The following is a 15,786-nucleotide window of genomic DNA, read 5'->3' as shown; positions in this document are numbered from 1 at the left end:
ATTTCAGAGAGGAACGCAGGGATTGAACTGGGCTTAAAATAGTATGAGTATGTGCTTGCGTATCTGCGACATTTAAGCATCTAGCATTCATGGACTTGGAGAGGTATGTCAAGGCCTTTAATGTTACACATTGATCACTTTAGTCCATTTTTGGATTGCAAACGTAACTCAGTTGGCTGAGTCAAACCTTGTTGTTTAAATCTACTCTGTCCATATTTGACCCAGGACTGTTTTTGCAAAATAACCCAAATTGGGTTGTTTTTAACCCAGGAACTTTAAAATGTACACATAATATAACTGTTGCAAATAATGCTTGTTAGGACCTCTATGGAGACTTTGTAATGTAGCATAATGATATGAGGAAAAGAGTCTAATTATTCTGTGCTGCTGTGTGTGTCTCTGCTAACGGGCCACTCAATCAAGGCTTCTTTGTTCCTACGTGCTCAATCTATATGGTGTATATTGTATGGTATTTATCCAGGGAAAATTAAAGAGGCAAATGTACAAAATGTACCATGTTGAAAGGTTTGCAAACATACACCCTGATACTATTTTAACATGGCGGTTTAAAAGCAGGTCATTTTAAACCGCCATGTTTATGTATATAAATGCTCAGAAGAACTTCCAGAACACACCAATCAGATCTGCATATGCTCATCTTAACAAAGCCTTAATTCGTTATGTGAAGAAGAAAAATCAAGTTGAAAGGAAATTCTCATTGCTTCTTGACCTTTAAGTAACACAGTTACTTGGATGGGATGGATTACGACTTGTGTCCACCATGAGCAGGTTAATGCTTAAAAAAACACAATTTGTTAGCTAAACTGGAGGCAAACAAAGGAAAGCTTAAAGACTATTTGGGTTGGGGTTAACTGATTTGACTATCCAACAAAAAATGGAGCTCCCTCAGGGGACCCCACCTTCCTCATTCCACTCCTCATCTGATAAACAAACGTCTCCCGCCGCTGACTATCTGAGACAGCCTGGTGTGTTTTTGCCCTTAAAGCTTTCTGGCTTACCTTAAGGAGGGTAAAAAAAAAATAAAACCAACCCATTCTTGAAGTGCTTTTTAAGAAAGACAAAAAGATTGACTTGGACTGTGGTATAACTCCTATATAATAGGGTTCAAAGAAAGTGAACAAGATAAATAAAAGGTAGCTATACTTTGAACTTACACTACTGTCTTATCCCTTAGTTAAAACAGGCATAGAAGTGCTGGTTTAAGCTAAAATCCCCACAGCTGCCGGATGTATGCTGGTGGGACAGAAATTGGGTAGTTTTAACCAAACACCGGTTCACAAATTGTGACCCAGTTTGTTTTGTTAGAGACGAGAAGGATTCTTATCATTCTTCACAGACAAACATTTTGAACTGTAAAATATTCTTTAGCCTGTAAAAAGATTGATAGGAAGGTAAAAACATGTAAGAACAACAAGTTTGTTCACTTATTTATTTTAACCCAAATATTACCTGTTCAGTAATCCAGATTAGTTATTCTTTCAGCCCTCTCCTGCTAACATTAGATGTTAGTCACTGTAACCATTTTCTTGGCCTGAAAATCTAACCCAGTCTGTTGGATCAAGCCAAAATTCAACATGATCCAAATGAGGCTGTTTTTAACCCCAGTTTTGTGAGTGTCCATTTATTATTACCATAGTTAACACGATTCACAAAGTTGTGCATAAAAGTTCAAGGTATTGACAATTTTTGCACAAGAGTAATAACCAAACAAACAGCAGCAGTTCCTCAGTTCTTATTTTAAAATGTGTGAATGATTATCACATTTAAACTTTTTCTGGTTTATCTGGAAGACTTACTTCCTTGTTCACTGCAGATGATTGAAAATAGATGTGAATTCAAATTTATTACAGTTAAAGTTAAAAGAAAAGTTGTAGTGGATAAGAAGAATTATAATGCTAAACAAATGTACACAATTCGAATTTCTTAGTACTCTCCTTCCACAAACTCTAACCAAAGGTCTCTGCTGAATGATCAAGTGCTACCTTCACACTAGGGCCTTTTTGTGTGGTAAATTTCTGACAATCTCTTTTTACCCTGGTAAATGAAGTGGGAATGCAGGGGTTGTCCGGGAATAATGACACCAGGAACCCCCCGGCTCCTGGACAAGGTTCCTGTAGTCGAAAAAATGCCTTTTGCAATGTGGTGTAATTGGGTTGTTTTTAACCCAGGATATTTAGAGTGTATAAAATGTTAGCCAATGTTTTTGGCTGCGTTTGCCTTCCACTACACTCATGATGGTGACGGAGCGATGGCAATATTTTGGTGAGCTGAATATCAAAAAGTTAGTAAGCAGGAGGATCTCAGAATTTCTTTTTGTTGACACTTCATTCAGCTACCTGTCTTTACAAATACATGGTGCATACAGCCTTCAGTGAAGAGGCCACCCACGATGACTAAAATAGAAAGCACTGGTGCTGAAGTATTGGGCCATAGCTTCAATAAAATCCCAGTTTAGGGACAGAATGCTATAAGATTATATCTTATCCTCCATCCCATTTTAGAGTGTACTTTTTGGGTGTATCGTTTTAAAAGTCCCACTGCAACCTGCTGATATGGGAGGGATTATTGTGTTTTAAATTCTCCCAGGTGTGACCTCATCCAAAGAGCCCAGGGTAAACCATTTTGGCTTAGAGCTGTGGTATTGTGTTACTGATTGGATTTGTTGGTGTTGTTTCCAAGTGAAAACTCCAAAATAATTGTGCACAATAAAACGGATGGGCTTCTCCTGCCAGAGAACTAGGTGGATTGTTTTTTTCATTTTGGGCAGAATAAACATATTGATGCTTCTTAGTTGTTCCTAGGTCTAATAGTCTATTTGTTTTATTGCATATAACATCCTGAATAAAGAGGATTTTTGAATGTCCAATTCAGGTCAGGTATATAAGACTACGATTGCTTCTGACAATTTGACAAAATCTGAAGATAAAAAAACCAAAAAATAAATCCGCTGTAGAGAAACTCTATAAAAGAAGAAATAAAATGTCCATTCAGAGAATAAAAAGCCCTGGTTTAAAATTACATTCATAAAATAATTTATATTGTAGTGGATACATCCTGTACTTAGTAAATGTACCTTATTAAAACTGAGGATACATTGAATCCCAATCAAACACTGATGCTAGCATATCATGTTAGACCTAATGTGTTGTTAAAAAAATTTGCTTCAGTGGGTGAACCTATAGCCCTCCATGACTGGATGTCCATTGAACTATTTGTATGGCTGTTTTGGGTCAGGAAGTAATTATCTTTATTAGCCCAGAATATTTTTTTAATTTTAAAAACCTTTAGACAGTATGTCCTACCCCAATTAAACCTAAATAAAAGCAATTAAAGTGAGCTTTGTTCAGCCCATTTGATCAATCGTAACTTTCAACCTCATTTAAACATAACAGTTCTTTATGTGGACATCTTTTTTACCTTTGGATTTTCTACACTGATAAAACACACAGTTTAAATTTAACCAATAAAATAAACAATTTTACACTAATTCTGGGAAGATTTTAATCAATTTTAAATAAAAGAAACTATGTAAGATTAACAGCTAAACCACACTCAACTGACTCGCCTAAATTCAAATTATTATGTTCATTGTGGGTGACGTAAATTTTAATAAACTTTCTAAATCCATTCTAACAAGGTGGTATGTCAAATCTCTCCCTGATAACCATTTTATACAAACTTTAATTCTTGCTGCAAGACAAAACCTTTCTCAGCTGAACGTCTTAATGGTTCTTAAAGTTCACTAATATATTCACTCACAATGAAGCCCATAAAAACGCATCCACCTTCCCGTTCTCTGTTGGACACCACTCACAATTAGATTCTAAACCAGGGGTGTCCAAAGTCGATCCTCGAGGGCCGGTGTCCTGCAGGTTTTAGATGTTTCCCTGCTTCAACACACCTGATTTCCATTGATACCTGATTCAGGTGAGTGCAGTTCAGCAAAAGCCTGTTAATCAGCCATCGACGGAAATCAGGTGTGCTGAAGCAGGGAAACATCTAAAACATGCAGGACACCGACCCTCGAGGACCGACTTTGGACACCCCTGTTCTAAACGAATTAAAATCGCTAATGTAACTTGAATGCAACCATTATAAAACATTACAGTTACAAAATAATACATTTCATTAAAATGTAAACTTTAATGCCTACCTAATTCTCTCCAAAATTCCCGTTTAGCAAGTTTAACTTAGCATTAGCTCTGTCACTAAACTATAAAAGCCCTAACACAGAAACTTTAACCACGGTCCTATGATGGTTCTCAAATTTTACATGTTAATACATTCATTTGTAAAGTCATATAAGCAGATCACCCCTGCCCCCCATACTGACCACAAACAATAACTAAGCTGTTTGAAACATCTTCACTTGAGTTCTAAACAACATGCTAATCAATTGCAGGATCTTTTGCCAAAATAAATATAGTCATCATAATTTAACCATTATTGAACATTACATTTAGAAACTAAAGTAATATACTTGGTAAAAATTTAAACAGTTGTATTGGCAAATATTCAATACTCTCTAAAATTGTTGTTTGCAGTGTAGCAAGTTTGATGTAAGCATTGGTGCTGTCTGATCCTTTGTTATATTAATATTGCAGCCACTGAATATTGTGATGATGATATATTTGTGATATATTGTGCAGTTCTAAATACAACCCATATAAATAAGTACATGTATATCAGGCTTATCATTATCTGCATGACACCACACAAAACCATTAAGAATAAAAATTGACTCAGCCAGCCTCTTCAGTTAAATTCTAGTAAAAATGTTTAGCCAGAGTTTGTTAAATTAAAATGAACAATTTTGTTAGAATTTAATTGTTATTGAAGAGTTTTATTTTTCATTATCCAGGGTGAATGTTAGTGAGTAAACGGGAGCCCACCTGTCTGCGGGAGGCAGCCGTGGTGCTGCTGGAGGAACTGGTGCTGATCATCCTGCCTCCCTGGCTCGCCTCCCTCTTCCACTTCTTGCTGCCCCCCTTCGGAACGGACGGCAGCGGGTTGAGGAAGAGGATCCTGGCGATCAGCCCGTACAGAACCGTGGCCAGTGTGAGGGGCAGCACGTAAAAAACGGTGAAATCCGTGAAGTAGATGGGCAGGTAGTGGCTTCTAGACACCTTATAGGCGCAGGTGAGGAGCGCTACGTTGTCGTACACCAACTTTTTGGTGTCTGACAGAAAGAGCCACATCACGCAGTAGACCGAAGTGAGCGCCCACACCAGCATGATGATCTTCTTCGCCCGGGATAAAGTGCAGAGAAACTGGGCTTTGATGGGATGGCAGATGGCGATGTAGCGCTCTACAGTGAAGGCGGTGATGGAACAGGAAGACACGTTTATTCCCAGGTACTGGAAGTAGGTGATCCCCAGGCAGCCCGCGTAGCCGTACACCCACTGTCCGCACAGGGCGTCGCTGATGTTGGGCAGCCCAGCGGCAGTCAGAACCATGAGGTCGGCGGCCGCCAGGCTCACCAAGTAACAGTTTGTGGGAGTCCGCATGTGCTTGGTGGTCAGGACCACTAGGATGACCATCACGTTTCCCACGATCCCCACGCCGCAAATGAGGGACACTAGGAACACGCTGACCACCTTGTATTCAACAGAGTAGTCGGTCCAAACGCCCAGAGTCTGGTTGTCCTGCACCGACGTGTCATTCTCCAGAGTCATGTCATCCACCGTAACGTTTTCCATGGCAGGGAGAGGCTGTAGCACTGTGTACTTTGGAAGAAATTACATTAAGCATTGAAGAAGAGAATCATACTTTAAATATCTACACATCTGAGGCAGAAAAAATAACCCAATATCCTATTAAACATCAAAATGCCTTATTTCATCCTCTCCTGCAGGTTTTTCCTCCCCATGGAGTAAACGATGACATGCTGCAAAGCCAATAAATAAATCTCCAGTACGCGTGTCATCCAACCATAAAATTGGTTTGGTGGTTAAAGTTTGCAAACGGAGGAGATGATGTGTTGCGGGCAGCTGCGCGCCCTGCTCCTGTCTCACTGGTGAGTGAGAGCTTTCTGCGGAACCCCTCTGCTCATAAGAGCCTCACAGTGACGCATTGTAACCACCAACTTTATCCTCCCAGGCCAGGGACTCCCATACAAATACATAACATTTGCGACAGAAATTAATACGTTTGTTACTGTTGCAGCCACAAAACCGGGTCTTAATTTAATCTTTTTATTTAACGCATGCGTTGTATTCAATTAATGAATACAAGAGGCTTTGCAGTAGCATTAATAACTTAATGGAAAATAGCGCATGCTTTAATTTAGCACATCAATTTGTAGCATATTTGTTTCGATTAAAAACAACAGTACACACTAATTTGAACTTGTCACTATTGCTGTCAAGATCTAGATTGTGATTTGAAGCTAGGAAGGAATTTAATTGTTATGGATAAAACTACCACAGCAGTTCACATTTTGCATTTTCAGGATGCAGTGAAAGAAGTCTGCAATTAAATTCTCCTTTTAAGTAATTCATAACCTACATTTTTCTCACATTTAAAGTAAGTTTTTATAGCAAAAGCATGAATACATATAGTTAATGTATGGATCCAGATTTAATCTAATGGTTTTTGATGTGGGATGAGAGTAAGTAATATGCTGTAGAAATTGTTATATGCATTGGGATAGTTTTATTATAAAAAGATATATTATATTATAAAAAAATCTTTATAAGTTGCAGTTTCAACAACAGCTTCATTATCATCACACAGTGATGTGCAGTGCTTATATTGTCACATTGCTGGGAGCTCAGTGACAATAATAATACTGGCCATGTGGGCATTTGCCCAGGGCAGCACTAAAAAGGGAGACACACAAGCACTATAAAACATTATATAAAAAATATCTATCAGTTGTGGCCTGGAACATTTTCTATAGCTTTCATACATGTGGTGTTGATGGGGATTTGGTGCCCCCAGGAGCTGAGTAGGTGACCCCTCTTTGCTGCAGAGAATATGTAAATGTGATCTGTGTGCAACTGTGCTGCATTTTATATTGCCCCAGAATCTGAAAATGTCCTGCCTTCTAACTGGTTGGGGTGGGTGGGTAGCAGAGGAATAAAGAGGGGCCTGCCCAGATTGCTTTTCATGTGCACCACAAACCCACTTAGAATGCTGCTCACACATACTCTTATTATTTACCTCTTTGCACCCTCCTGGTTGAGCTCCCCTGGGTGGAAAACCATATTACCCTATATTAAAAAACATCACAATCAATGAACACAATCATGGTAATTAGGTGCTCAAGCAGAAAGTAAAGGATTTTATTTTGAGTTCCAAAATGTGTTTTTCCTTTGGATTTAGTCATTCCCAATTCATATTACTATTGAACATTCTTGTGTATTTATTGTTGAGTTATTTGTAGCTTTAAAGGTGCTACAGTCTCATGTGGGTCTGTGACCGACCCAGCAGCTATGGGAATCATGTAACAAGTTATGGTCATATGAGAGGTTATGGTCACATTTTGCAGGTGTTGGTGTGAAGGCCCAGGAAAGGGTGGCAGTACCACATTTTAGGTGACTTCCAGAGAGTCACTGATAGAGCTCTGCTTATGTTTAGAGATGGGCTTTCTTGTTTGTTTTACACTGTAAAATCAGCTGGGTTAAAACAACTTGTTTATATTGCTAACCCATTCAGGGTTAGGAAAAATATGGACCAGTCCAGGCCTGACTTGGTTTAAAGCAACAGATTACTTGTCCCATATTCTCCTCTCAGGACATGGAGACAGTTTTAACAAATGTGTAAAAAATGTTTACAAAAGTTATCTACTGCAGCTTTAACACAACAGCGTGTGGTTATGGCTTTGATCCAGCATACTGGGCCAGGTCTTCAACTTAACAAATAGACTGGCAAAAGTAGGTTGAAAAGAATATTCCATAGCCTGGATCACTACAACAAGTAACGTTTGCTGTAAAATAAACGTTTGTAGTTTAATTTAGTTTAACTAAATTACTTTCGTTTAGTTTAACACTAGAACTCCCATAGCCGTCAATTTGACGGTTTTGAAAGTTTGACATGCCATAATTCTGGTTTATTAAAACTCTTATCTTCCTGGCATCCTGATTTTTTCTAAACCTGTCTTGTGTATTCCTGTCTTTTTTTTTTAAATAACAAAGTAAATAAAAGCTCTAAATATTTCTACCTCTAACTACCACAGCCGCTATTTTGACGGCCCTATTATTTACATTGATATTTATTTTACCCGCGGCTGAGTATACGCGCGAGCGTTGCCTAGCAACCGCCACTCTAGAACAGTCTGAGAAGGAGATTGTCGGCATCGTACAAATGGCTTATAGAAGGATATTTTCTGCTCAAGAGGCATTGGAAATGGTTCAAACAAGATTATTGTGTTTCTGGGGTTAAAAGGGATTCTGACGGCTCTTGGTCAGTATTCAGTTCCAGTGACAGCGGGTCAGAGAGTGAGCCTCCCCCAGCTAAAAAACACGAGTTGTCCCATTAGCAGGAGGTTGTGGCACATTATTTCAAAGTAGTAAAAGACTAGCCTATGTAACGATATTATCATTTTAGGCTATAGTTTACAGATTAGTAAACTAATAATATATACAGGTCCTTCTCAAAATATTAGCATATTGTGATAAAGTTAATTATTTTCCATAATGTCATGATGAAAATTTTACATTCATATATTTTAGATTCATTGCACACTAACTGAAATATTTCAGGTCTTTTATTGTCTTAATACAGATGATTTTGGCATACAGCTCATGAAAACCCAAAATTCCTATCTCACAAAATTAGCATATTATTAAAAGGGTCTCTGAACAAGCTATGAACCTAATCATCTGAATCAACGAGTTAACTCTAAACACCTGCAAAAGATTCCTGAGACCTTTAAAACTCCCAGCCTGGTTCATCACTCAAAACCCCAATCATGGGTAAGACTGCCGACCTGACTGCTGTCCAGAAGGCCACTATTGACACCCTCAAGCAAGAGGGTAAGACACAGAAAGACATTTCTGAACGAATAGGCTGTTCCCAGAGTGCTGTATCAAGGCACCTCAGTGGGAAGTCTGTGGGAAGGAAAAAGTGTGGCAGAAAACGCTGCACAACGAGAAGAGATGACCGGACCCTGAGGAAGATTGTGGAGAAGGGCCGATTCCAGACCTTGGGGGACCTGCGGAAGCAGTGGACTGAGTCTGGAGTAGAAACATCCAGAGCCACCGTGCACAGGCGTGTGCAGGAAATGGGCTACAGGTGCCGCATTCCCCAGGTCAAGCCACTTTTGGACCAGAAACAGCGGCAGAAGCGCCTGAACTGGGCTACAGAGAAGCAGCACTGGACTGTTGCTCAGTGGTCCAAAGTACTTTTTTCGGATGAAAGCAAATTCTGCATGTCATTCGGAAATCAAGGTGCCAGAGTCTGGAGGAAGACTGGGGAGAAGGAAATGCCAAAATGCCAGAAGTCCAGTGTCAAGTACCCACAGTTAGCGATGGTCTGGGGTGCCGTGTCAGCTGCTGGTGTTGGTCCACTGTGTTTTATCAAGGGCAGGGTCAATGCAGCTAGCTATCAGGAGATTTTGGAGCACTTCATGCTTCCATCTGCTGAAAAGCTTTATGGAGATGAAGATTTCATTTTTCAGCACGACCTGGCACCTGCTCACAGTGCCAAAACCACTGGTAAATGGTTTACTGACCATGGTATCACTTTGCTCAATTGGCCTGCCAACTCTTCTGACCTGAACCCCATAGAGAATCTGTGGGATATTGTGAAGAGAACGTTGAGAGACTCAAGACCCAACACTCTGGATGAGCTAAAGGCCGCTATCGAAGCATCCTGGGCCTCCATAAGACCTCAGCAGTGCCACAGGCTGATTGCCTCCATGCCATGCCGCATTGAAGCAGTCATTTCTGCCAAAGGATTCCCAACCAAGTATTGAGTCCATAACTGTACATGATTATTTGAAGGTGGACGTTTTTTGTATTAAAAACACTTTTTTTTTATTGGTCGGATGAAATATGCTAATTTTGTGAGATAGGAATTTTGGGTTTTCATGAGCTGTATGCCAAAATCATCCGTATTAAGACAATAAAAGACCTGAAATATTTCAGTTAGTGTGCAATGAATCTAAAATATATGAATGTTAAATTTTCATCATGACATGGAAAATAATGAACTTTATCACAATATGCTAATATTTTGAGAAGGACCTGTAAACTACAGCAACAGTGCAACAATCAGCGCCAGAGATAGGGAGACAAGCCAGGTGCCCAGTGTCCCGCTATAAACCCAGCAGTCCAGCTCCCTTGCAGGAGAACTACAAATCAAGGTACTGATAATGGGCAAATAAATAAACAATAAGTTAGGTCATAGATATAGTAGCCCAGTAACAACAATCTATTCTGTGGTTTACAGCATTTTCATCGCAAGACGAACGCACACCTGGGAAAGAGGAGGGTTAGGGTTAGGAAAGGATGGCCCTGTGTGGACAGTGGTAGGGGAGGAAGAAAGTAGAGGGAGGCGTCAGAGCCAGAAGGCGTTGACAGAGCACCAGATCCAAGATGCCCAGACCTCATTCCTCTGCTTGGCGGATGCCAAAATGCTCATCCACATTCAGGGCTGTAGTGTGGCTGAGGCCCGTAGAGTTTTAGGAGATGATTCCTCCTCGGACATGTGTGGATGAGCTGAAGGCATTTTTAGCACTAGTTTATGTCCGCGAAGTGAAAGGGGGGCGTAACATGGAGCTGTCCAGCTTTTGGTCAGATTAGTAATGCTTTTTTTTTAAATGTACCCACTACTCTGTAGTATTTTTCAGTACTATTTATAAATAATAATAAAACATAGCAGGTTTTGATCAAATACTATTATTAATTCTTCTCAAAACCAAAATGTTAATGCGATGACGTCATCACCGTTCTCGCATAGAGAATGCTCGACGTCAAATTGACGGGCTTGGGAGTTTTAGTAGTACTAGAATTCTGCGAGTCCTAGTGTTAATTCACTCGGCTGTGAACCGCCCCAGCGCATGCTGTAGGTCTTGGCTGCAGGTGGCTAGCAGGACCACGTCATCTGCAAAAAGAAGAGACGAAATCCAGTGGTCCCCAACCCAGGCCCCCTCTGGCCCTTGGCTGCACCTAGAAATCCTGTCCATAAAAGTTATGACCAGGACCAGTGACAAGGGGCAGCCCTGCTGGAGTCCAACAGGTCCGACTTAGGACCATATTCCTGCTCCGCTTTTACAGAGAACGGATGGCCCCTAATAAAGGGTCCCCGATTCTGTACTCCTGGAGCATCTTGGGGTCTTGTTCACGAGTGAGGGGAGAATGGAGTGGGAATTGTGGGATCATTGCGGCTGCCGCAGTAATGGGGACGCTGTGCCGGTCAATTATGCTTTCCTCGGGAGGTGTTCCAGACACGTCCCACCAGGAGGAGGTCCAGGGGATGGCCCAGGACACGCTGGAGGGACTATGGCTCTCGACTGGCCTAGGAACGCCTTGGGCTTCCCCTGGAGGAACTGGAGGAGGTGTCAGGGGAGAGGGGAGTCTGGGTATCTCTACTGAGTCTGCTGCCCCCGCGACCCGGACTCGGATGGCGCGGCAGACGACAGGTACGAACGAATACGAGTAGTTTAATTCAGATAAAGAAAAATAGCATTCAATAAAGTAAAAATAAAAACAGGTTAAAGATTACCACAGAAAATTATTTCACAGAGCCAAGTTGTTAAGTATTTTTATGAATTATGGAGATGAATAATCATAAAATTTTAAATAGAACTTTAAATAAAATCCGAAAGCACAGGTGACAATTTATTTACATTGTAGCTTATTGTCTTAAAACCTAGCATTGCACGCTATATCCATTTATTTCAGTTCTGATCCTTGTTTGAAATATGACAGATTATGGCCCCTGATCAAACCAAAATCACTCTAAACTAGCCCTTACTGGAAGATAATATTTATTTGAGTGCTATAACAACATTTTGCTATGTGTAAAATATTTGAAATATTTAAAATTCAGATTGTGATTGATTTTGACTGATTTTAGCGTGGGCAATAAGAAAGACAGGCAAAGCAGCCCTGATAAAGAACATAGTGAGTACTGACTTACACTAAATACTCAGTTGTTATTCTAAGAATACAAACTCATTCTCAAGTGTGGACTAAAGTCATTAAAACAGTCAACAGACATTAACATTGTTAAGCAGCATAATTTTACCACATTGCTTCTTATTTTATAGCATGCCGAATGTGGAATTGTTCAGGATGGCAGTTTGTGAAGAATGACGAGTCTCCCTCTAGTCTGCTCTCTAACCCAACAAATCTGTCACAATGTTTGACTCAGTGTTAGGTCAAAACTGTTCAACTTCTGTCCCAACAGCATAAACCCAGCTTTGGGGTTAAAGAAATCACCCGGGGGTTTTATTGTGTCTTTTGCAACTTTAACTCTTTTTAACCCTTCTATCTTCGCTATTCCTCAAGCGTGTGTTACTGTTTTTCAAGGAGTCCTTTTTATTCCAGATCTAGGAGAACTGCTGTGCATTGACCTGACTCTCACTTCCATATAGGTTCAGGGATCATGCCCTTGCCTTGCTGCTGTTTATGCAATAACAAGCACACAGTATGTCTGATCTTCGCTGGGTTTGATCCAATCTCTACAAGGTTAATATTAAACTGACTCCTGGATGTGTGACAGTCGAAAATTACCCAGCTTATTTATTTTAAACATCAACCTCAGTGGCTCCATGAAGATTTTTGAATTGAAACTATCACCCAACAACAGCAAAACGTTGCACAGCATGTGTTTGGTGTTTCATCCTACAGGTAAGAGGTAAGTCTTAGGAACTAGTGGTGTCTGAAAATGGCTTTGGATGTAGTGTTCAAAGAAAATACTTGAAGGTTTCACACACACTCCAGAAACACTGAATGAACTCCAACATGAAATGTAAACACAATTTTCCCAGCAGCTGACACCTTGACTTCACTGTGAAAGGTTGTAGAGCAGAACAGATGCTACTGAAGGTGTAGAACCAGCTGCCAAGCAAGAAAACAAAGAAGATCAGTCTTCCGTTTGGGTTCAGTGAGATTAAAATGCGGCATCTCATTCATATGTTTGGAGTTTCCCATGTTATCAGAGTATATGTAATTTGTATTAAATAGAAAATGTAGATGCATGGAATAAAAAGGATCAGATTTAGTCTTTTTTTAAATTTCTAAAATGTAGACATTTTACAACATTGTTTTTAAGCAGATTCAATTGAATGTAGCAGGCCATTTTTTGTAATGCTGGCATTTCGATAAGTATAGATCTAATTATGGTTATTAATTAATTAATAATCAAACTATTAATGATTTGATGCAATCAACTGTTCACTATTACTACATGCTTGCTTACGAGGAGGGATTGCTGTAAAGCCATTAACCTAATGTAACTGAGCTTGGCCCCTCTACATAACTTTTCACCAGTTGGCTTCATTAACTGAATCTGACCTCATTGTATTATAACTAGAGTTTAACTGGCACGTATACAACTGAATTTAAATATTTCATTATGATTAGTTTGAATAGCAGTGGTTTGATTACATATTTCTGGATATAAATTGTTGGTCTTGCAAAGTGCATTGAGAATACATTTGTTGTTAGTAGGTGCTATATACTGTAAATAGACTGGATTGAACTGAATTAGTTAATAGTAAGGATTGTTACAAATATCAGTACAAGAAAAAAAGTGTGTTTAATTTGGAGCATGAGCCATTAATAAAACTTTATATAACAGGTAAACAAGAATATTAACTAATATTAACTACACTCTCATTTCTTCAACACTTAGTGTAAAGGAGCTATATATATTTTTTTTTATTTTGCATGTTTGCATCAAATGTGGTCTGGAACAATAATTCTTCAGGTGTTCTGAACATGATTCACAACTTTATTTAGCAGACTGGCCTTTTTATATTTTATTATTTGATTTTTTTTTTAAATGGCCATTCTTGTAAATTAATATAAATTAGTAAATAGTCACTGAACACTGGCATATTAATAATTTAAGCGTTAAATGGTACTTAAATAAGGAATGAGCTGGAACAATTTAGCAAAAATTCTGTTTTAAATTGTACCCTCATTGCATGGTTTCATTAGCAGGCTGCCGCAAAGACACTAATCTGTGAATCATAGAGTTAACACAAATTGACAAGCATGGAATGGGATTTCTGTACTAAACTAATGCGTTTTCAAAGAGCTATTAGTTAAAATCTCGGTAAACTGTTAAAAGTAGATAAAACTCATGCAGGTTCTGTATCAGTTCTTGATTTTTTCCCAATGTTTTAATGTGAATTTCAAGTACTTTTAATATGTAGGCAGGTTTGACCATTATGTGCACAATGCTGAGATATTCAGGGTTGCTGTTAAAATGATCAGGTACAGGGCCAGGACACAAACAAATGAAAGAACGCAAAAGAAGTTTATGCGTGATGAAAATTTGACTTTTAGGAAACTCAAACAGATGTAGGTTGATTAGAGAGAGATCAATTTAAAGCAAAATGTGAAAGTGAAAATTTCAAAATGTCCTGTCTTGATAAGACAGGGGACAGTAATATTTAAAGCTACACTGCCTTGCAAAAGTATTGATGCTCCTTAAACTTCACATTTTGTCATATTTGTCACAACATATATGTCTCTACACAGCTGAATCTCAAGGATGGAAAACTTGTGATCATAAATTTTCTTTTTTTTTAACAATCATTTTCATCTTGGCTTTCATCCCTAAAGCCCAGATTTGTAAAGTGCACAACTAATAGTTTTCCAGTCGACAAATTCTCCAGCCTGAGCAGTGGATATCCCATGCTCCTCCAAAATGACCATGGGCCTCTTGACTGGTTCTCTGATTAATGCTCTCCTTGCCTTTAAGTTGAGGTCGGTGGCCATGCTTGTGTAGGTTTTCAGTTGAGCTCTCCAAGGGTTATAAATACTTGAGCAAGGTACTGTAGGCAAATACCAAACTATAACAGTTACACTAATAAGTGCCAGTGGTCTACAGCAATACCTGTCAGCCGCATTTTAATTCAGCTAAGGTTTTCCTCCCCAGATGCCTCAGCCAACATTTGCACCTCATTACACCTTAACTCAGAAGGTGGTTGAGTGTCCTAGATAAAAGGCTAAACATTTGTGAAAAGATTAACAAAAATTGTTTCTTGTCTTTAAATCTCTACTTTTTTTTCATCAACCCTTTTTTCACCCGACTTCTGTTATCTCCTCAACAGCAAAAGCGAGTGATAGCTATCACTGCTCAGCTTTGCCACAAAGAAACAGGCAGTTGAGAAATCACAAGTTGCAATTCTCCTTGTTGGGGTGATACCTGTGACATTAGCTAAAGGTGCTGGAGGACACATGGCCCTGCCAGAGTCATTTGCTTTCTGTTGTCTGAACTAATCTCTGTCTACTGAAACGTGCTGCATAACAACAGACTGTGACATGCCTGCTTAGGATTTGGCTGATATGATAAACTTTATCCTATTCCTCCCTCTGGAGTTTCAGGTCCGGTAGCTACAGAGATAAACAAATCGGTGGAGGTTTCAGGCATTTTTTTCACCCCTTGTCCAGATTGGTGTAACTGTGTTTTATCTTGGGGGAGGCTTCATAGGCCTTGGATAGGAGGAAATTACTATGATCGCAGCACATCAGGGGGTGCAGCTGTTTATAACTGTGTACATAGCATCCCTCAGAGGTCTGTTTTAGCCAGGAGAGCTGAGTGTTCTGCAGTGAAACAGTCAGTGTTATGCTTTAGGATGCA

General features: G+C 39.5%; 1 protein-coding gene across 1 annotated transcript in view; it reads right to left on the bottom strand.

The window, feature by feature from the left end:
• The window catches only part of trhra (thyrotropin-releasing hormone receptor a), a 34,540-nt gene extending 28,530 nt beyond the window's left edge, over window positions 1-6,010 (bottom strand). The window contains exon 1 of the mRNA XM_047358199.1: window positions 4,914-6,010. Coding sequence (XP_047214155.1) covers window positions 4,914-5,720 — 807 coding nt within the window. The 5' untranslated portion in view covers window positions 5,721-6,010. The remainder of the gene's footprint in view (window positions 1-4,913) is intronic.
• Between the last annotated feature and the right edge of the window lie 9,776 nt (window positions 6,011-15,786).

Source organism: Girardinichthys multiradiatus, chromosome 3 (genome assembly GCF_021462225.1).
Source record: "Girardinichthys multiradiatus isolate DD_20200921_A chromosome 3, DD_fGirMul_XY1, whole genome shotgun sequence".
NCBI classification, from domain to species: Eukaryota; Metazoa; Chordata; class Actinopteri; order Cyprinodontiformes; family Goodeidae; genus Girardinichthys; species Girardinichthys multiradiatus.
The sequence above is the reverse complement of the archived record's forward strand: the minus strand, read 5'-3'. Positions and strand labels throughout refer to the sequence as shown.